The 24,518-nt window shown below is 36.1% G+C and overlaps 1 protein-coding gene across 6 annotated transcripts in view; it reads right to left on the bottom strand.

Moving 5' to 3' along the window:
• The window catches only part of SOX5 (SRY-box transcription factor 5), a gene marked incomplete at both ends in the record, with an annotated part of 392,519 nt that overhangs the window by 49,434 nt on the left and 318,567 nt on the right, over positions 1–24,518 (bottom strand). For 4 of the 6 annotated variants that reach the window (XM_084256237.1, XM_084256238.1, XM_084256239.1 and 1 more), the window contains one exon: positions 18,513–18,659. The exons of the other annotated variants lie outside the window; for them this stretch is intronic. In XM_084256237.1, the coding sequence (XP_084112363.1) occupies positions 18,513–18,659 (147 nt within the window). The remainder of the gene's footprint in view (positions 1–18,512; positions 18,660–24,518) is intronic. 6 annotated transcript variants of the gene reach the window in all.

The following is a 24,518-nucleotide window of genomic DNA, read 5'->3' as shown; positions in this document are numbered from 1 at the left end:
CAATGCAGCCTTGCTAAGCAAGCTCTAAGGTAAAAAGGTCACGTGGATCACATTCTACTACCACTGCTATGTTGGGGATGACACATCTACATGCACCTGAATGTATAAAAATGAGCTCAGCAACCTTTCTACACAAATCTACAAAAGGAATTAATATCACAGGGTGGCAGAACAATACAAACACCATCAATACAAAAGAGTGCAGACTTTGTACCACTGGAGTCACATGGAAGCCAGTTATTTGTGGATAACACTCATGAAAATGTTAAAAGAATGAATTTATTTTGAAACAAAACAATCAAAATCAAATACTTCAAAAGGTCTTCAGGATTATAAAAACTCTTTTGCAAAAAACATCTAAAGTTCTTTTAGGGATTAACGTTTTTCTAGATTCTAGGACAAGAATGGCTTGATTCTAAGTAGATAGACCATCTTCAGATAGCTTTATACTGGGAGAAAGGAGAAGTAATAGAGCTATAATCCTACATAAGTCATTTAATACTAATTCTGATTAATTAAATCAAATGTCTTATTTTTAATGCCCACACACAAGCATGTGCACGTTCTAACGGACATTAATCCCCACTAGTCTAATGCACTCACTGTGACTTATTAATGATTAATGACAGAATGACAGTCCATTGGTGTATCAGTGTGTATTTAGGAATCCTGAGTAAAGGCCACATTGTCTAAGGCAGAGAACCTCAGAGAAGAATAGACATCTGCGTGCGCATTTATAATGGATTTGAATGTGAATGAGACACAACACGGGATAAGATTAGGGAAAACTAAGGATTACTATTAAATGTAATAAGTACAACATTGCATTTCATTTTATTGTATTAGTCATTTTCCTGAATTATTGTTAGCAAAATAGTCAGATTTTAAAATACTCAAGAAACCTTTACTCTTTACTCATGCTCTGCTCTCACTCCTGTGGTTCAACTTTTTGATAATAGGCTTTAGTATATTACTTGTCTACTTTATATACCAATGTCTAACTTATCCCCTATATGCCTTGAATAAAAAATTACATTAACTAGTAAATGTTCATTACATAAATAGTGAAATTTAATCAAAAACTAACCCTTGATAAATTATAAATCCTTTCTATTGCTTTTTCATAATGTGTCTTAAAATTTCTTTACATCTACATACAATGCAAATGCTGCTCTGCCTCATGAGTAACAGTACAGGCGCATATGCACTATGGTAACATCTCTCTCCAACATTTCAATCTCGTTAAATGAATTCTTTTTACGACTTGAATTTCATCATTGTTCCCAGTCTTCAGAGCTTTGTTGCCTTTTCTTCTTGCTTTCCCTTTCGAGCTGAAGGTTTGACATCTCTGGGACTCACTGCTTTCCACTCAAAGATGTCAGCTAACAGAGCCATTGTCAAGAACTCCTTAGCGACAGGCTTCCTATTAATTGAACTTGGAACTTTCCAAGTCTAGTGTGTCCAAACTACAACTCTCTTCACTCCATTCATTCAGACATAGAGGGGCAGTCATTGAAGACAAAGGGTAAAAAGTCCAAAGATAAGTAAAAGTAAAAATAAAATTTAAATGCAAAACTTAACTTCTCTCACTCCTTCTCGCTTTAACCAAGTCTAATCCTCACCCTTCAGAGTAAAAGCAGTGTCAGCAGTTTTTCTTTCTGATATAAAGTTAGAGGACTTCCTGCCTGTCCTGCTCTTATGTTAAGTTCGTTCTTTAATTTTGTTCCACAGAATCTTTTAGACATTATTCCCAGGGCTATACAAAGAATTTATATTCCAGTTGGTAAGCACTACTCAGACACTAAATGTTAGACCTGTTTAAAGCTATGCAACTTGCTAGAAAATCTCAATATTTAAATAAATATTGAGTTTAATTTAAAAGAGTGTCATGAAGGAAGTTCTTTTGGAAGATAATTGTATTTCATTTAGTCTGGATTATTTAGACCAAATTCTGTGTTACAAATGCAGCTGATTCAATAGTCTAGGACTAAGATCTGGATTTTGGATCCTAGAGTTTGAATTGAACTGCAATTTCAGAATTTTATACAAAGTTCTAATTCCCTTATTCTGTGGATACTCACACCACATTTTTCCAAAAGTATCTGAAAACACAAAAAAGTTATTAAGGTTATCAGTTCTTGGAGCATTAAATTTTATAAAATTTGTTACTTGGGATTAGATGACTTTTACTAAAAATGACTTAAAATATTTTCCCTATCAAGATATCCACCAAAAGCAGTTATTTCCCAAATACGAATAACTTACACTTTTTTTTTTCGACTTTTTCCTCACAAAATTAACTTACTAACAAGTGAGTAAAAGACATGGCATGGGGGCCTCCCCAGTGGTGCAGTGGTTGAGCACTGGGTTGCACAGCCTCTGCAGCACCGGTTCGATACTGGCCACCAGGCAAGGGTCCCACATGGTGCACAGACCTCTCCTGCCGCCCGCTGCTCCCCTCAGCAGTGTATTTCGTCAGTCTGCCTGTTCTGCTCTCCACTCTGGCTCTGGTGAATTCTCTCACCCTCCCACGTTTCTGACTGTACCCAATGCTTGTAAAAATAAAAATAAAGAAAGAAATGGCATGGGATATGTCTAATCAACTAGAAGAATTATATACTTTTTAACCTGGGAATTTAATGCCAAAAGAAATGCTGATTTCATCATGAGAATGGTTAGTTTCCAAAGAAGAAATACATGTTCATAATCCTATACACTTCTGGCTGTATAACTATTTAGTAGTCAGTTAAATATTATAAAACATAGAAAAGTACATTTAATAAATTTAGTAATCTAAAATCTAATAATTTGAATATTTTTCTATTTGAACATTTTAATACTGATTTTCTGATACCCATCTCCTTCGCCACATGTAAATTTTATTTTACAAGTTAAAAAGCTTCATCATGTGTTATTTATTATTATAACAAGAAAATGAGATACCTTCAGTCCCACATTATATACTGAGTTTAGAGATACTCAGAGACCTGCCTAGAGTCATACCTCTATAACTTTGGGACTTGATCCCAAGTCACTGAGTTTAGACCTCGGCATTTTCAGAGCTGCCTACCTATCATCTAAATGCCAACAGGCAAAAGGATTGCTAGACAACAGTTTTTTAAAAAATCAGAGTAACACCTTGAATAGGCAATAGTTTTTTCAGAGTAACACCTGGAATTAAGTTGTATATGCTTAATTCTGAAGAAATTGTTATACCCAATTATGATAAGGATTAGGCAGAGCTCAGTTGAGTAATGTTTGTCTAGACTCTTGCAAAATTCTTTTAATTCTAAATTATGAATTGTTTTCACAATGTAGCTACAATTCCACATGTATTCATAAATGTAAGGGCAGTAAATAGTTCAACTTTCTCAATACTATTATTTGATTGGATGTGTTTTAACATAAAACACGCCAATTTATATACATCAAATCTGTCCAAACATTTAGAGAGGGACCAATATTGTAAGAAATGAAGGAAAAGAAAAGACCTTTCGCCCCCCTACTAGCCTGACCAAAGGCTATGAATCCATGCAGGTATATTTCAAATGAGTTGTGTCAAAGGTTACCTACAGGGCATTTTACAGTGATACATGGCTGATGGTTGAAAATCGCCTTTTATTTTAATGATAACCTCAGTAGAGTCATTAAGGCATTCATTGTCTTCATCACAGCGATCAGGAGGGAACTATATATTTAAAGAATTCTAAGGGGTGAGACTATTTATATAGTATGTCAGCTAAGGCCAGTTTTTATGTTGCCCCCTGGAGACAAAAAATTTTTTCCCTCAACATATTGATGATGCTTAGCTTGATTTTAGATTCTGCCTATCATTATTAAGATATTAAATTCAAGGTATAGGCCAAAGAAAATTCAATAAAGATGAAAAGGCTTAGACTGAGCATCAGGTAAGAGTCTGATTTTAATTATAATGATCTCAAATTTGTATTAAAGCTCTCACTGCATAATGATTCCTAAGTGTCTGTCTTGTGTTAAGCATGTCATGAAGCATGAGGAATAGCAAGACTGACTTATCAGATACTCATTTAAGAAATAGTCAATTAAAATAATTAATGTGTAGTGAAACTCAGCTGTAATGGCTCATGTTTAATTTTTCCCAACCCATAATATTAAAAGAATACATTTCAGAGACTAAGTGGCATAAAGGATTTTATATAGAAATTGTAATGATATCATTACATAAGAGTTTTGATCTTATCTTTTAGACTGAACTAAGGAGAGAGAATGACCTCAGATTAGACCTTAGTTTGAATATTGTTTTGGGTCATTATGTTGCTAAATACAAAGAATCTGCATTCATAATCATTGTAGTTAGGGGTCTATTACATCTACTGTTTATATGTGTAATATCCTTTAATGTTTAAACATGTAATATAAACAATATTTGAGCATATATATGTGGGAGATTTCTCTACCATGCTTGAACTAGTTTGGCACAGAGAAGAGAAAGAAAATCTTACAAAAATAAGAGAAGTAAAGAAATGAGCACTTGCCTCCTATAACTTTACTTAAGCTGTCAACAATGTAAAACTAGTCAATAATAATATATATCCATACCATTTAATTCAGGAGTCACATAATTCTTCAGCATACAGAAGGGAAGACATTTGCTGAAGTATATTCAAACTAAACTAACTCAGGTGACTAGTGTATTAGTCACAACACAAATTGATTAATTTATACCTGGACATAATATTGCTGAATTTTTAGAGCTATCCTTTTTATAATTTCAACATACCTGCAAAGGCAAATTTCAAGAGAATCAGGGCAAAAGTAAGTAATGAGTACTTTATTAGACCATCACTAAATGCTGGTCAGTTTCACATGCTCTACTACATGTATACTCCCTCCAATCATCACAAGGTTCATTTCCCTAAATCCAGTACATGTCACCTAGTCTCACAGGATAAATGTGACACATCTGAGTGTTAGGTTCCATAATCTTTCCATGTGCGTTTCATCCCATAGTGCAACCGCCTTGTTTTAGTTTTCATTGGTACAATCTTATTCTGCTCATGGTACAGTGATGTTATCCAATGATCCAAGCTGCTGGCCTTTGATGCTTCCCTGTAAGGGGTCTCAAATTCAGTCTATCTGAGTAACAGAGAGAAGCAACCTCCGAGTCAGTGGTGATGCACACAGCCAGGTCCACTATCCCAACGTCACCCTCTGATTCCCTGAACTGAAGCTGTTGGGAGCTAGGGTGGAACTGAACTGGTATATTGATCTTAAAACTAGGAATGCAGGTTTGTCTGGCCCCTCTTCTGCCACACCCTGCTTCCTTCAAACTGTATCCTCCTGTCTACTCAGTTGATGCCATTTGCAGGTATAATAGACTCCAGTTGAAGACATGTTGACCATTACATTTTTTCTTTCCTTTCTCTCTTAGCTTTCCTTTTTCTTACTCTATATAATGCCTTTCAATTTTAGTTTTGGGTACTACATTCTGAAGCATGCTTGCTTAAGGACTCAAGACTGGGTCATACCCACTTCCTCCCTGATTCAAGCCCTACGTGTGAACATAATATCTTGGCTTGCTTCACAGACAGGTTATTTGCTTATTCTTTTTAACAGAACTAGAGCAATGATTGATTCCATGTCAACTATTATGCTTGGGCACTAAGGATGAATCAGCTTTAGTCCTTCTCCTTACTAGAATCGGAGTCATATAAGCAAAGAGAAGTACAATCAAGTGTGATAAGGGTGCTTTGACAATATACAAGGAATATGAATTTACACAGTGCAGTCAATATGCTAGAACAGCCAATTGTATATAGAGGTAGCAGCTGAGATACCTCTTATGAGTAGGAGAAGGTGAAAGACTTGAGAAAAAGCAAAACAGAGAGGGCAAAGGCAATTCAGATAGGCAGAATAGCACAAAGATAGAGAAAATTAGATAGAAAAATAGCATGATATATGAGGGAGATTCTGTTTGCACAAAGTGATAGGAATGGTGGAAAGGCAGAAGTAACAAATTAGACTAGTAAGATAGGTGGGCCTATATCATACAACACCATGGTTAGGAACTTAGACTTTATCCTTTGACATTTTCACTCTTCTTAAGTTCACTCTCAAATATCTAGATGCATTATTGGCAAGCTTTCATCTTTTTTTTTTTAAGATTTATTTATTTGTATACAAGAACTGGGATACAGGCTAGAGGCACGGGAGGGTGAGAGGATTCACCAGAGACAGAGCAGGGAACAGAAAAGGCAGACGGACTGAAGTACACTGCTGAGGGGAGCAGAGGGTAAGACGGGAGAGGTCTGTCCCACCATGTGGGTTTCTCCCTGGCCGGCCAGGAATTGAACTGGCACTGCAGAGGCTGCAGACAGCTTCACAGTGCTGCGCTCAACCCACTGTGTCACCGGGGAGGCCCCTCTTCTTTTCTTTTTTAAAGATTCATTTATTAATGCATGCAAGAACTGGGGTACAGGCCAGAGATGTGGGGAGGGGGGTGAGAGGATTCACCAGAGACAGAGTTGGGAACAGAACAGGTGCACTGACTATAATACACTGCTGAGGGGAGCAGTGGGCAAGACAGGAGAGGTCTGCTGTGTGCTGTAGGCTAGTTCCCTGGCTGGCCAGGGATCGAACTTGTGCTGCAGGGGCTGCTGATAGCTTCATAGTGTGCAATGTAACCCCTTGTGCCACCAGGGAGGCCCCTATTTCTTTCTATAAATGTAGAATAGTCCAGCCCCAATGGAAAGCTGTGTGGAGGTTCCTCAAATGACTAAAAATGGATCTATCATACGACCAAGCAATCCATTCCTAGGTATCTACCCAAAGAACACAAAAAACACTAATTTGAAAGGAAACCTGAACGCCTTTTTAAAATTATAGTACTATTTACAGTAGCCAAGATATGGAAACCTAAATTCTCCAGAACAAATAATGGATCAAGAAGATGTGGTATATATACACAATGGAATACAACTCAGCAATCAAAAGAGATAAACTCATGCCATTTGTGGCAACGTAGATGGCTCTGGAAGGGATTATGCTAAGCAAAGTAAGTCAGAAGGAGAAAGATATATGCTGGATGGTTTCACTTAGATGTGGTATACAGAGACACTAAATCAAGGGTCAGGTAAAGACAAACCTTAAAACCAACCTTCCAAAGTGGATCATAGATCTGAGGTACCCAAGAGAGAAGGGGAAGAAGGAGGGTAAGGGAGAGGGGTAAGAACAGGAGTCAGGGAGATCATAATGGACTATGATGGGACACTACGGGTGCTTTGGTGGTAGGAGATTTACAGTGACCACACCTAAGAGGGGAAATCCTATACTGTCAAAAATTAAAAAAGATATAAAGCAATGGCCCTTTATTAAAAATACATAAAATTCATATAAAATCCATCTTTCTCTTCTTTCATGCCTGTATCTTTGCAAAGGCTACTTCCTCTTCCTTCAAACACTTACAAATAACATATCTTCTCATGCCCCCACCTCTCCGCAGGCTGTGCTTTTTCCCTTTCCTCCATTATTCTTTGACCAGTTCTCAGCCTACAGTATTTTCATTGTCAAATTATTTGCTGTTTTCTGTATTCCACTGCACAGGGTATTATTATTATTTTTTAAAACTGTACTCAGTGTCCAGCATATTAAAGATGCTCAAAAGGTTTACTTAAGAAATCTCAATATTGAGATTTCTAAGTTACTCTAGAAATCTCACCTATGAATAATACAGTCACTACATGATTTTAAATAAATTACATAAACCAATGAAGAAAAATATGGCAGTAAGACAGTTGTGTAATACAAACATTTAATATAGTAAACATTTATTGAGTGCTTATTATGAGCCAGACACTTAAAATTAGAAGTGTTTCTAATATGATCAATCATATAGAATTGATCTTTCCTTCACTTAGTTTGATGCAAATTTATAAATTATAGTAATAGATATAATAGATCAGAATTTTAGCTCACTGCAACTCTATGAATGCTAATAGAAGACATGCCAAGCCAAGTCAAAAAAAAGGAACCAGAGGTTTCCTTAAAATTGTATCAGAACCATTATTTTAAAAAGATAAGTGACAACACTATTTCCATTAAAAATTGGCACTAAAAATTCCATCATTTGACCCAAAATTCTTGTCTTGGCCTGTATTTATGTATAGTTGACCTGAATATTGGGCTCCTGCCAACTTAAAATGAAACTCTGATCCTCAAAAAAGTTGCACAGAAAAGTACAGAGAACACAAATCTGTACCTATATTTAAGGACATTCCCATTGCTGCCATAATGCCTTTATACATCATAACAGTATTTTTTTTTTCTTATGTTATTTTAAGTGCTACTGGAAATACCACAAGAGAAAAATTTTTGCAGCATTTCATCCTTTCTATTTTCGGTCTCAATTTCTTTTTTTCCTATTTATGAAATATCTACACTGCCAAAATTTATAAAAATTGCAAACAAACCATAACAGCACAAATTATATAATAAATTAGGAAAAAAATGAAATGCCATGGTTATTGAAAGACTCAATTTCAGTAAAAGTCTCATACAAAATGTCAGTACTGATAACCGGTCTTACAAAACACTACAACAGAGTTTTAACAAATACATTTTTGGTTTTATGAAAATAGGAGGTTACAAGTCTTTTCTGGTATTGGAAGAATTTGGGGAAGCAGAATTTTTAACTAGATTAATCATTTCTTTATTTTTCTGTAATATTAAATCTATAAAATGGACATTCTAAATTTAAAGATCTCATCTTTATTCTTTTAGAAAACTAAAATCCCAAAAGATGTTTTTAGATCTGTTGGATTCTGTAAAATTTACCCAATGGAGTCAGCATTCACAACTAAAAGCACAACTGCTAACAGATATGGGATATGGCAACAAGAAGTCCTGCAGCTCATAAGAGGGAACATGTAATTCTAGAAACTTCCAATCATTTCATTTACAAGGAGGTCCAGGACTGGGAAGGAACACAGTTTCTTCCCTTGAGACTCTTATGAGTATGTGATTTACATTTAGGTAAACTGATAGCTGTTCATATTTAGATACTTTCCAAGCAGATGGTGAAGGAAACTCTATGGGGACTACACCTGAGGGGGTGGGGAAGCAAATATTATTTAAAAATGGACAATGATGTAATGAACTTAATCACATTAGCTATGGATGTTTAACAGAAACTATGGAGGTTTTTTAAAATGGGTGGCACTGCATGTTTGTATACGTGTGATTTTAATAAAGCAGGAAGAAGAGGGATAGGTGGGGGAAAGCACAGAGAAGGGAGAGGGGGGGATTAATTTTGAAAGTTTCTTCTCAAATATACTCCATTCAAGAGACTGTGAGTTTATCTCAATGATAAAAATGATGCCATCTGTAATTTCACAGGTACTTTGTTACCTTTGCTTTAATATTCTAGCACAGTTTTCACTGACTTTTAAAAGATAGCCGTACTTATAGACATGGTGAAATCACTTTGGGTTTCGTGTAAAAAAAACAACAACAACAACAACAAGTAAAGGCAAAAGTTAGGTTAATTAGAAATTGGGGCCTGTTTTTCTTATGTAGCCTGTTAAACCTGCTCAAAAGTCACTGAGTAAATGAAGACTTCCTAAACTCTTAAGAGCACTATCATGTAGCAATTACAATTTTATAAGGTACCTATTTTTAAAATCAATACTTACATGTTAGTACCAAAATAATCATTCCAAAATCTCAACCTTGTAATTTGCTTTTTATAGGTGGTGACAGGTAATGTCAATGGGGTGTTTTCTTCTAATGAAAAACACCTGAAAACATAAAAGGATCCGAGGAAAAACCCAGGAAGGGCTGAGGCTAAGACTGCACTCCTGGCCCCTTCGTGCCGCCCTCAGCTGACGATGTGCTGGACTCGTTCACGGCCCTCACTGCGGCTGGGCTGCAGACACTGAGCCACATGAGGGCAGAGGCCTGTGCACACTATTCATCAGCAGCATCCAGGCCCCAGGACAACTCCCAGGTGAGTCACTGGCATCTGCTGATTCAACTGTCTTGTCTCTCAGTGTATCTAAGGCAGCATTTTTTTTTTTTTTAATAGAGGCATGCTTTATTTATTTGTTTGCTGGTTGGTTGGTTTGTTTGGTTTATACATGCACTGGGTACAGTCAGAAGCGCGGGAGGGTGAGAGAATTCACCAGAGCCAGAGCGGGAGGCAGAGCAGGCAGAAGGACCTAAGTACACTGCTGAGGGGAGCAGCGGGCGGCAGGAGAGGTCTGCGCGCCATGTGGGACCCTCCTCTGGTGGCCGGGGAGCAGCCGGGGATCGAACCGGCGCTGCAGAGTCTGCAGGCAGCTTCGCAACCCAGCGCTCAACCGCTGCGCCACCGGGGAGGCCCCATAAGGCAGCATTTTTGACAATTAACGCCACTAACAATTAATTGGTCTGAGAAAAGATTTAATACTTGGGGAAAGATATAATACTTTGAGTAAAAAATCACAAAGTTTAATTAGTGTGACAAATAGAAAACGTTTTTCTTTAAAAATGAGTATACTTAGAATATAACGTAAATTCCATAACATGAAGAAGTCCTATATGATCTGGGTCTTCCTCATCCTCAGCCTCATTTCTTATCGCTCTCCCTCATGTTCAAGACATCTCCACTACCTAAACCTTTTATTTGTCAACACATTTACATAGTAGAGTCCTTGAGACTGCCATTCACATTGTTTGGAGTATCTTTTTCCTCACACCTTTGTGTGATCCTGTACCTATGAACTACATACAATGCTGTAGGGGGGAAATAATAACAGCAAAAGAGCAAAACAAAGTTAACAGACATTTATACATCAGAGACATTCTGCAGGGGAGGGGGTGGGGGAAGGATCAAAATAGAGGAGTAAGAGCACAAGGGACTAAGGTGATGGTGCACATGAATTGGTAGTGCACGCAGCAATGACTCAACTAGTTTAGCCATGATGTCCACGGGGTTGTAGTATATACTCCCATCATGGAGACATCCTTTCAGAGTTTTCTGTTTTTCTTTATTATATTAATTAGGTTTTAACTGCCTGGTTTTAAAATTACAATGCTTTATATTTTTTTAAAGATTTATTTATGCATACAAGAGCTGGAGTACAGGTCAGAGATGCCGGGGGTGAGAGGATTCACCAGAGGCAGAGTGGGGAACAGAACAGGCAGACTGACTGAAATACACTGCTGAGGGGAGCAGTGGGCAAGACAGGAGAGGTCTGCCTCGCCATGTGGGTTGCTCCCTGGCCGGCCAGGGGATCGAACTCGTGCTGCAGAGGCTGCAGAGAGCTTCACAGTGCTGTGCTTAACCCTTGCACCACAAGGGAGGCCCCCTAAAATTACAGTGCTTTAAACACAGCTTTCTAGATGCCAAACTGCTTTGAGTAGGACCAAGTTTAGAGAGCAAGATTCACTTAAAAAATGTAATTCTATGGCTCTTCCTGTGCTTGCCCAGGCTCAGCATCCCCTTGTTTTCCCCAAGGTTTGCATCTCTGACATGGCTCATCAGAGCTGGCTGCTGTGTTCAGGACAGGTTCCTGTCAAAACAAAATCCATATACTGAGGAATACAAGCCAGGCCAGTTGATTTTGGAGGACAGACCTAAATCCCTCTGCATAGTTTGCGCTTTTAAAAAAATTGCCGAGGGCCTCCCCTGGTGACGCACGCAGTTGCACGTTGCGCTATGAAGCGGTCTTCAGCCTCTGCAGCACCAGTTTGATCCCAGCCGGCAGGTGAGGGTCCCATATGGCGCCACAGACCTCTCCTGTAGTGCCCGCTGCTCCCCTCAGCAGTGTATTTCATCAGTCTGCCTGTTCTGTTCCCCACTCTGTCCCAGGTGAATCCTCTCACCCTCCTGCTCATCTGGACTGTACCTGGTTCTTATAGAAATAAATTAAAAAACTTAAAAAAAAAAGAAAAGAAACCACTGTTTAAAAAAAAATTGCCGAAACTGTAACTAGCCTATCTCTTTCTTGTGTAATTTTTATTGTTTTTATGTCACAAATGTGACCAACCACTCTCTTCCTGAGTCATAAGACTATATCACCAAATGACCTACTTGGACATTTAGTACACTGAGCTGGGAGAAGCCTCTGTTTAAGTACCTGGCCATCTGAGATCCCTGTCAACTGAATACAGATGAAAAGGAAGGGCAGACTTATCACAGGGACTCTGCTGATAACACTTCATTTAATGTATTTTAGGTTAGCAACATGGGACCACAAAAAAAAAAAAAAAAACTATTTTCTTTAAAATGGCAGGGCGACTGTGTTATCTCCACTGTAAATATGTCCCTCCCCCACGAAGTGATGATAATGATAATGGGCCACATTTACAGTTCAACTCTATGGGGTGATTCTTGTCAAATGAATTCACCAGTTCACCTCTTGGGGATCTCAAAGACTCACCAAATTGTTATTTCATAGATATTGAAATGGGGAAGGGAGGCGTATTTAAGGGCTCTTCAACAAAACACTAAGCAGCAGTAAAGAGCAAGGTATCAGGGAGATTCTCAAATTTAATTGATATGCCAGACAGTGTTTAAAACCTAAGAATACAAAGTGGCCAGTTTTGAATATAGGTGTAATTAGCTGAGGCGAACATCCCTTTCTGCTCTGAAGTCTGAAGAGAAATACAATATACAGAAGTATCAGGTTCAACAGTTGCAGGAGGGATCAGCAATATTATTTGATCTCATATGTACAGGGGAATGGCAGCTCCTTTCTTATGAACAACACTGTTTCAGCACTGTAGATTACAAGATGCTACATCCGGAGACAAGCACTAGCTCTATGTTGTGAGTTGAGATTTTGATCTAAAAATACTTAGTAAGTCAAATATATTATTCTAGGAATTTTTACATATTGGAAAGTATATCTCTAGCAAGTCCTACTACTTAAAATTTTTCATGGCCAGATAAAAAGTGGTAAGTATTGAATGAACTAGTATTGCACTGAGTAGTACTTTTCAAACTTTCATCACAGAAACACTCCTGTGGAGGACTGAGCAATTCTTGGTTCATTTAAAATATATGAAATTTCTCTGATGTGCTTTATTTTAAAAGGATTACTTGTCAGAATGTTAAGAGTAATGTTCCTACATTTAGTATTGGCAGTGCTTACACTTGGTTTTGGTTATGCTGTAAATGCACTTTGTATTCAGCTTCCTCCACCCCGACCCCTCTCCACAGTGGAATTACAGAACACTGTCTCAAATTTAGCAGAAGGGAACAGAAAAGAATGATTGCTTAAATCTCCTGTGAGAACTAATTTTAATTAAGATGAATCATAATTGTCTTCCGATTTCTCATACTTCCAACATTACTAAGTAGTCTTGTGTATGTGGGTACCACAATTTGGATTCAGAATAGGAAACTACAGCGTTCTCCCCTATAGTTCAGTGAAATATAAAGCTTACTGGACTACAGGAAGCAACGTGATTGGCAGCAGTACTGCATAGAAAAGGTGTCCTCCTAGGAGCCATCGGCACTTGAGGCGTTCCTCACACAGCACAGGGCTACTGAATCGAAAAAGGTCTCATCCCTGCCTGAGCAGGAGTATCATGTAACCACACAGTCCACTTCCTGCTTCTGAATCTGAAGCAATATTTATAAGGTGATTGCATCTCCAAGAAACTTATTGTGTCTGGTCAGCTGGATGGGGCTGTTTCTGGCTTGTTAGAAAATATTTCTTTTCCTTGTCATAACTTCAGGTGCTACTGCTGAGCAAATGACAACATGATTGCCACTAGTATTTGAAAAGAACAGAAAAAAATGATCTAGACAATCTATGCACTCTTGTTGCTGACAGAGACACACTGTGACCAGGGGGATGACCAGGTCAGGGCCAGGTTAAAAGAAAAGCACCCAAAAATTCTCTTATCAGCTTTTTCACACTAACTACTTGAGGTTGCTGCAGGCTATATATGAGTTTTCATCAACTACAAAGAGATATTTAACAATATTTCCAAGTTGCCCTTAGTGTTTTCCCAAGATGTAGCTCCTTCTCTAGCAGCAACACACTTAAAAGCATGAGGGTCAAATGGCTAGTACATCTACGACCAGGGAGCATTTTTTTGATAACATAGCATTATAAGTCTATTCATCACCAACAACTGTAGAAGTTGTGTGAGACTGAGTAAAACACTCTTGCTGTCAAGGTATCTATTTTAAAGTTGATACTGAGGTTATTGTTTTTTAAGGAAATAACTTATTATTACAAGACAAATGTTGCCAAAATGCCAATTACCATCACAAAGCAGAAGCTACCCAGGTTCTTTAAAGACTGCAATAAATAACACAGAAAATCATTTAGGTGAAGAAATACGTGGTGTAAAAATGAAGTCACCGAGTACATGTGTCCATCCTGAGGCAGAATGCTAAACTCTAGATCCATCAATTTAAACATTTGTTATGGAACAGAAGCAGATTCAAAGCAGCAATGGTATAAATGATATTCTAAGACAAATGCTGCTTACCTATACCTTGACTAATTTTCCATAATATTATCAGAATTATTTCTAAATTTTTCTCTGAACAAGACTCCTTGTGCACAAGAGTTCATGACTGACTTCATACTTTCAAAGTTATTTGTCAATATTTATCTATAAGGAGAGCTAAGGGGACACACATGCAATATTATACTATTTCTGAAGGACTAAATATATTACCTTTTGTTGGTCAGTGAGAAAAATACTTCTGGAATAGAATTCAGGGGGTTAAAGATTTAATTATTGTTAAAGAGAAAAATGTGCATGTATTAAGAAAGATTTTATGTGACATGTGTAAAAATTTTAAAACTTACTGATGTCCTTAATTTCCCAATGTATGGCAAAAGAAACCATAATAAAAAATATTTTCTTGGCTTGTGCCTCATAAAATCAAGGTATTAAAAAATAAAAAAAAATAACCAATGACAATGTAAAGCATTAATGATAATGGCTCACAAACAGTGAGTTCAAGGACAGATAACTGAATGAGCAACACTATCCACATTCTCCAACACAGATTTTGAAGAGACCAGATTCCTTTTCGTGTTTTCACATTACAGAATACATTTTCTGAGTGCAGCGTTTAGAGGTTCACTGTGAGTCCTCTAAAGGTTTCTTTATCATTTAATATTATAAATAATTATGTTCCGCTGCAGCAGTTCAAAGCTCAGTACAGCACTCACACAACACCACAGGCAGGTCAGGTGACCCTTCTGCAATCCTCCTCTCTCTGGTGCTGAGGACAGACAAAGTGATATGTCTGTCATACGCCATTACCATTAGAACAGAATCTTGTTCTTTTATTACAACTGAACTCCGCCAGATTTCTCAGCAGGAATGCTAAGTGAAATCAATGTCTTGGATTTCCAGGCTGAGCTTGGAGGTCACAGCCACTCTATCATTTCTCAGCATTATCCTTTCTCGTGTGCTCACACACTCCCCAAGCCTCCAACTGGCACACAGCAGATTGAAAACAGCATGCATCAGAGGACTCATGCTGTACAATTTTACAGTCTTTTGGAGCCCCCTCCTTTTGATTCCCCCCTTCCATTTTTTTGCAAATTGCAAATAAGTTTTGTTTGTGTCCTTCTGTAGAGTTGTGAGGCAAAGGCAAAGGCACACCTGGGAAGAAGGACAGGCAACAAAACTCAGAGAATGTGGTTGATTTTTGACAGCTGCCAATAAGATCATTTCCCTAACATCGCCACCTGGATGTGGCCTATGACTCCACTGTTCCAAACAGTTTAAGTGTGCTTTCAGTGTAAATCACCAATTTGGTCTATACCAAGTGGATGTGCAGACAGCACCAAACTCTTCAATAAAATGATTCTATTTATAGTGAGACAAATATGAAAATTCCTCAATAAAACACACAGAAAATACCCTCAGGATCCTAAGAATTGATGGTTAGATTGTTAAAAGATAAAAATATAAAAACAGATGATAGCTATTTTATAAAAGTAAAAAAGGTTTGTGAAGTTGCAATAGTTATCATGCTACATATAAATGTCAACTCCAGGTAGAGGAAACCAAATTCATGTATTGAAGTGGCTGGCTTCTATTTATTTACTATTGGTTATATTTTTGGGACCATGTTCTTCATTAAAATGACAACAGTAATATTTATTGGTCTGGCTATTTTTACCACTAAACTTTATGCTGAGCTAAAACACAAGCACATTTAAGACATCTTTTCTGACTGTAAGAATTGGTTGTGGACATGATGCTAAAAATGCACTAAGTAAAGACAAGACATTGCTATTAAAACTTGGTTTTATAAAGAGGCTCTTCATCTCGGTTAAAACAATAAATGAAGATGGGAAGAAATACAATATCTATAGTTTTTTAAGCATCATGGAATAGAAAATTCAAGACTAATTTTCAAAAAGTAACCAAATTTTAAAGATAAACTACATTTTTTTACATTATGTATAATCATGGTTATAGAAACACAATCTACTTTTCCATTAGTATTAAATAGAGGTATAGGAAACAACAGAGTATGGAAGAATTTTAACATCACTGAAATAATATGCTTGCTTTGCACCTAGTCTCTGGAGTTTTATGAATATCTAGAATCATACAGCTTATAGAGAATCCTAATCTTGGTAAAACAAACCTTCAGTCACCTTTGGACTTGCCACTGTTACCTAAGAACGTGTCACTGTAGCAACTGCTTGATAAACATTTAAATGGCTGGATGAATGAACAAATGAACAGGTGCATAACTGAAAGAGGCTGACTGACTAACATCAAGAGCTTAGTGATCATCATAATAAATGATTTGGGAAGAATATATTAATGAAAGAAAGTTATTCCAGGGGTAAGACTCATTAGTTATTGACAAGTAACTAAATACACTAAAATCATGTCCTAATATAACACATCATTATGAAATATGATGTGAAATCACACTCATCATGATTCAGGATAAAAAGCAGAACAATACTTCACAGAGTTATCGGTAGGTGACAAAGACTAGGCTGCTGTAGCTACTTACTCTACTAAAAGATAAACTGTACACGTAATATGTTAAAACTGCTGGTCCACAGAGGCAGGGCAATATCATTGCTTTGAAATTTTTATTAAATGTTGCATAATTATTACTAGGCTTTAAGTGTATGTGCTGCTGTGACTATAAAGACAATTAGAGCAGGCCTTGGCTAAGCCACACATTAGGCACAGGCATGCAAGGTCCTTTGCACAGCTGAAACCCATCTCAAAAGCCCACATGTGCGTCTCCCCATGTCACAGCAGTGTGCGCAGCATTTTCTCTCTCTGCACATACTACCAGGGAAGCATTTTATAAGGTCCTTGTCCAAGTTAAGTTGTACAAGCAAATGCATTTATCTCTTAATTCCAGAGAAAAGAACTAGAGAGTTTTGAGAAGATCGAGGCTAGAGTGCACTTTCCCAGCTGATCCCTTCCTTCCTGATCTGCTCTCCAGGTTATGTGAAAGGCATCTGCCAGGATACTAGAAAAGGACTAAGGGGGAAAAAAAAAAAACAGTTCTTGGATATTTTCTCTTTTAATTCTTCCTAATTATTTTCCTCTGTGTATGTTTTTTAGGTGTGTATTTTTTTCTGTGTATTTTACCATGTTACTTGTTAGAAGACATTACATTTTCATGTTATGAAATGAAGATCAAAAACAACGTTCTAGGTAATTCAGCAAAAGACAAAATACATAGTTATTTGATGGGTAAATGTGTCAATTTTCTACCAAACATTTTCTCATTGCCAGGAAGTATGTATGTTTATTTCCCTAAGTCACCTCAGGAAAACTAATTTATGGTCACTCTTCTTACATTTTTCAGAGAAAGCATAATATATTTGCATATGATCATCCAAGTAAGATCTTAAAAGCCTCCACATTAATTTTTCTGCTTCCCTCATCAACTAAGCAAGAATTCTTTGAATCTTCCCTGACCCTTTTCCATGTTCTCTCAGGAACCTGGGCTTCAAGCACAGAATTATTTCTTAAATACTCTTATTTCTAGCACTATTTTTAATTCTAAGTCTTGACATGATTACCTCACTTAATGAATATTATGTCAAATTTGTCCTGTACCACACAATAACAGTTGATATTTAAATAAAGCATTTTCTGCATTCTCTAACCACACTCCTATTTTAATATCTGTATTAGTTGTCTCTTTAGGAAACCTTTCCCAGGATTTCTCATGGAAGTTCTTTTTGTCTTAATAACTTCTAATGCACTTTATCTATATCTATTTTATGATAGAATATGGGTATTTTATAAGACTGTAAGTACTTGAGCACAGCCTACCTTTCTTATAAATCTGTAAAACTCACATTTACTACTATAGCTATCAAAGCATGCTTGTTTAATAAATGCTTGTTTACGAAATATATGTATGCAAATTTATACATACACCCCTTGTTGATCCTATTTGACTCATCTTGAAGAAGCAGAGTTTAGCCTGGTTGCTGGCACACAATATTCAATAAATATCACCGAATGCAAAAGTCCAACTCTAAATGGCAAAACATATAACTTCCTCAAAAGAGTACCTTGCTTTTGGGTGGTGGGCTGTTTGTGCTCTTGTCTGTGTGAATGCTGGTAGGAGATACAGCAGCACCAAGGTTGCCTTGGGGTATGCCTGGGAGCTTTCCTCCTGGAGAAACCTGCATTGCAGCTAGCTGGGCAGCATATAACTGCTACAGAAGAAAAACAGAGACAAAGTGAGATAAAAAAAAAAGACTATCAGTAATAAAATAAATGCATCTCTCAGGGAACACCTATATTCAGATGTAGTAGCTTTCCTATGGGCATTTTTGTTTATTGCCATGAAATATTAAAAAAAAAGCTGTCACCTACAATTTCATGAGTTCCTTCTCAGGGGAGAAATGGCAGACGACACATACAAGGGATTTCAGTATGTGCAGGGACTCAAAGCAAATAACAGTCATTCAAATTTACTCTTTCCCAATGTCTATGATAGGCAAGTATATCATATTACAAAAAGAATGCTGTTCCATATACTCAGTAATTTTCTTATTCTCCATATTGGTTCAAACCCTGCATAGACCTCCCTTTTGGACTTGCTGAAATGGGCACCTGTAACAATTTTTTTCTGATCGTCAATTGTATACCAGAAGACATTGAGAGGGACTGGAAGGAGAGCACTTGAACAGTATTATCTCGTTAGTCTACCTACATTTATAAAACTTAATTGGATGCTTGCCAGAAGTCCACTTTACTTCATGATACACAAACACGGATAAACCTGACATTATCTGGAGGATTAGGGTTTTAAGAAATACTGTCTACAGCACACATTTTTCTACTAAGCCATCACATAGTAACTTTTACTAAATAAACAATAAGAAATTCTTCAACAAGTCAACTTCATATTAAGGAAAACTTTACTTTGATAATGATAACCATAGGATGTATTATCTTAGAGCAAGAAGTTTGCTTTAGATTCAAATAGTCACATCAAACATTTAGATTAATATGCTTTTTTATGTCTTCATTAAGCAGTTTATGGAAATGTTAAAATCTCACTGGGGAAACTATTAAAATATGTATATTATATGAATATGTATTTCAATATACTTATATATTTATTAAAATACACAGATAAATCAACCCCATTTCCATTTGTCTTGAGATTCCACTGATAAGCTTTTCCACACAAGCTGGATCTTCTGTAATGAAAAGACTGATTGATGCTAAAGGGGAAAAAAAGCAGACAAGGAAAAAATACTATAAAACATTTCTCTGGATCATCTTGATTTTTCTCTGAAAGAGAAGTTTTAAAGGATAAAACTGCTCAAAATAAATCAAAGGCCCAGATAAGAGGAATCTCTCTATAAATAAAATAACGTAAACTAAAAATATGTATTTACATGAAAATATGCAGTTATTTGATAGTTTTCAGATACTAAGGTCTAATGAAAACAATGTTATAATATTAAGAAAAAACTATGTTTTGATTTTTAATGCCAACTACTGTAAGACACATCTTAGACAAAGAATGTAACCCAGGTAAGTTTCTATACTATAAATAATGATTATCCCCCCCCCCCATATCTTCTTGTTGGAGTAATTCCTATTCTGATCAGAAAAACATAAATAGATTTAATTCATATGTCTCAGATTACATAAAAAAACAAAAAGATGTCAAATATGATGACAGGGAGGAGGGGTCATTTTTAATCAGAGTAGATCTATTTTTCACACCGGTGTTAAAAACCTGTGCATTATATTCTACAGTTCAAAAGACTCTCTTCATCCTGAACTATTTATGAAGTCATTAAAAAATAACCAATTATCCTTTGCAAATTAAAAATTAGTCCAGTGAAATACAGGAACTGATACTAAAACTCAAAAATATGTAGCTATTTTAAAATACTGACTATACAACTATTGATATATCATATTATAAATTTCGTACCATATTGCATATTGTATCCTTGTCTTTGAATATTATTCTGGTGGTACTATTTCTAGGAGAGATGATTATGTATTAATGGCTTAGTATACATTAAAAATAGGTGTTGCCTAATTAGTAAAGAATAATGAATATTTTAATCTCAGCTGATGAGAAATGTGGACAAACCACTCAAAATTAAATTTAATTATTAAAGACTCCTTTCCATAATGTTGAAAAATTATTTCCTATTGTATTACATAGGTAATTAAATGGTTGAATCAGTCACTCAGATGTTTTAGTGTTTAAATATTAGTCACTATAGTCACAACTTCCAAAGTAGTATAAAAACTACTAATAAAAAATACCAACAAAATTATACTCTGAAACACTATTGAATTTAAAAATTGGAAATGGAAAACACTTGTAATAAAATCATATATATGCTTTCTTCCCAAACAATGCATTATTTTTACTCTTTTAAATTTGGAATTAAGGTTTATTTGAGTCAAATTATCCAAAGGAATTTATTTGAATTGAAAAAGAGGAAAATAAATTTGTAAAGGAGATGAACCCATTGAAATACTTCAAGAACAGTATAGCATTTTTCCAAGAATAGTACAGTATCATCTACTTTACTGGTACATCTACAGAATACAGAGACAAAGTAATTTAAGATGAAAATTTCATTAGCCTACTGTTCAATCGGAGTATGGTCAACGCTAGGTGAATCTTCATTCCTCCTCTGGCTTCCATACCACCTTCCTCGTTTTTGGCTTTCTTGGTACAAGGTGACATACGGAGATGTGATCAGTTTTCCACTATTCCTGGATTATTGCATTTTCTACCAAACGCATCTCATCTTTCTGGTTTACACGGTTTGAATGTGTGAAATATCTATTTCTAAAACATTTTAATTTGTGTCAAATATGTGTTAAATTGATATTACATTACAGAAGCATAAAAGGGCCTCAAATTTTGAGACTAACATACTTTAGGTTTGAACAGATAAAATAAACCTGAAATACTAATACTGCTGGAGCCAAATTTCACCATTCACAGTTTAACATAGGAAAGTTCAGGTAATTTAAAGAAGTAAATTGCGATTCTCTTATCTGGCTATATAGGAAATGGAGGACAATTCAGACCACCAACAAAAAATGCTGGTGGAACTTATTCAATCTTTCAAAAGTTTAAGTTCATTTGCATGGACATTAAAATATGTATTGGCTGACTGTAAAACAAGGAGTCAACAAATGAGTAATATTCTATTTCATTTATTACATGCTCTTGGAGCAAAATCAATAATAGGTATGGGTATTGAGTGACATCTACAATCATGGAAACTGCTATTGACTTGGTGAAGCGAGAAGGGTCATGGGCACGCATGAGGATTGGAATGTCACCTGAACAAGATCCTCTGTACTATACATACATGTACATATACAGGTGTGTACATATATGTATATGTACACACATCTAAATGTAAATGTAATCTTAGGTAACATTTTTCTTTAAAGGGTTAAAACAGAGTTAAATATAAGGCCTATTATGATGAATGTACATTTTGAAAAACATTTAAGTCGTCCTAAACATCAAAAACAAATGGAGAGACCCTAAGCATGGAAAGTTAAAACTACAGACAACATCACACTATAAGATTAACCAGACTAACAGAATAACTTCTGCCTTGCAGAATAATTTGATTCTTCTCTTGAAGTTGATGGGCTACGGATTTGTTTTGATTTCTAGAACTCCCCAAATCCACAGGCCACTAGGTTTTCTATTATTTCTTACTTATCATATAGCATTCTTATTCCCTTTTCCTTCCCACTCCCAATACCTAAATTAGACAATGACTTTAGCTATATGAAACAGTCACATAAAATTAAGTTGTAAACTATCCATTGATATTAGTACATTTTTGGTGCTCATATTCTTTTGTTTATATAAATCTGTGTGTGTATACACATTCATATATGCACATGTCACTTTTTTGTGTCAAATCATTCCACAAACTTTGATTCTTCAGTATTTTAAATGCCTTTCAGGGCCATAGTTTCTATTAGTAGGATAGTTCAAATAAGGCAAACTTCAATTCGAATGCAGGTTCTGAGTTAGTCATCTCGGGAACTAACCTAACCATTCCTCAATCTGCAAAGTATATAATAAGTAAAACTGATCTTATACAGGGTTGTGGTGAGAAATACATCACATAATGTGTGTAAAACATTTAAAAACACAGGGTGAAAAAATAATTTATCAGTAGGTAAGTGTTAAAATTATTAGTGAATTAATTATGCCAAGGAAGAAACTAGCTGGGTAATACATATGTGTACTATATACCCTATAGTTTGGGAGGTACAAAAAATGTATAAACGATTTTTTCCTTAAGTCAATAATGATAAACACCAATTAATGAGACTAGACATGTGCTGCCACTATATACCACTGTTAAAGGTGTCAGGGAAAAAGAATGAGCCAATGCTTTCTGATAGTGATTATTAAAGAGGTAGTAAGCTGGGCATTAAACAGGAGGCAGCATTCCAGGAAGGGAGAACAATTTAAAGAAAGCCACAGTAGCAGGGATATAAGCTAGTGGTTGCAAAATGACTATAGAGGGTGGTTCAGAACAATGAATGGTGGAAAGGAGGTGGCAGAAGGGGCAACAGCCTAATTGAGTGCATATCCTGGGAAGAGTAAAATGGTACCAGGGTTCTGGGCTAAATTCGCCCTATAGAGATCTGGGAAAGCAGGCAGAGTTTAAACTTCATATACAGTCAAAAAAAGGCCAATGAAGTATAGTTTGAAGTCTGGGTGTGTGATGCCTCCATTCCCTTCTTTTTTTTTTTTTTCCCCAGGAGAGCATTGTCTATTCGGGGTTTTTGGTGATTCCATATGAATTTAATCAATAATTGTTCTATTTCTTTGAAGAATGTCATTGAAATTTTTATTGGAATAGCATTGAATCTGTAAATTGCTTTTGGTAGGATGGCCATTTTGATAATGTTAATTCTTCCAATCCATGAGCAGGGGATGTCTTTCCATTTCTTTGTGTCTTCTATTTCTTTAAACAGTGTTTTATAGTTTTCTTTGTATAGGTCCTTTACCTCTTTTGTTAGGTTTATTCCCAAATATTTGATTTTTTTTTTGTTTCAATAATAAAAGGGATGTCTTTTTTGATTTCTTCTTCTTTGGATTTATTGTTTGTGTATAAGAAGGCTACTGATTTTTGCGTGTTGATTTTGTATCCTGCCACACTTTACTAAACTGATTGATTAGTTTAATTAGTTTTTCTGTGGAGTTTTTGGGGTTCTCTATGTATATTATCATATCATCTGTGCACTATTTACAATAGGTAAGCTATGGAAACAACCCAAATGCCCCAAAATAGATGACTGGATCAAGAAGATGTGGTACATATACACAGTGGAATATTACTCAGCAATCAAAAAAGATAAACACATGCAGTTTGCAGCAACATGGATGGAGCTAGAAGGGATCATGCTCAGCGAAATAAGTCAGAAAGAAAAAGAAAAATACTGGAGGGTCTCACTCATAGCAGGAATTTAGAAAACCTAAATAAGGGACCAGGAAAAAAACTAGTTAATTTTTTTAATACAAAATAAAAATCAAAATCAACAAGCAACTATAAACCAGAGACACACTACGGTGTGTGTGGGGGGGGGGGCAGGGAGAGTAAGGATTAGGGTCAAAATAAGGGGGGGGCGCAATTGTATGGGGAATATCAAAATGAAAATGCATACATTGTGCAAAAAATAAAAAGTATAAGAATTATATAAAAATATTAAACCACAATACTCTAAAAAAAGGCCACTGAAATGTTTGAAAGCAATATATATGATATTTAAACTAGAATACAGTATGAGCTATGAGGTTACTGAAATTTAGTACTAATGATTTTAATGGAAACCTAAGCAATTTTTAATACTTTTCTGTAACTCTGCATTTTGATACTGTAATTGAAGATACCACTTTCAATTGCAGTGAACCATCAATTACAACACATGGTTTGATCCAACAGTGTTTCTCTACTGTAGACATGCGTTAGGAGACAGGCACACAGATATCTGACTGGGAACACAGTACAAAATAAGGCATTTCCACCATTCTCTAACTT

This window comes from Talpa europaea (genome assembly GCF_964194135.1).
Source record: "Talpa europaea genome assembly, chromosome: 15".
In the NCBI taxonomy this organism is placed as follows: Eukaryota; Metazoa; Chordata; class Mammalia; order Eulipotyphla; family Talpidae; genus Talpa; species Talpa europaea.
This window is presented reverse-complemented; position numbering and strand designations above follow the sequence as displayed.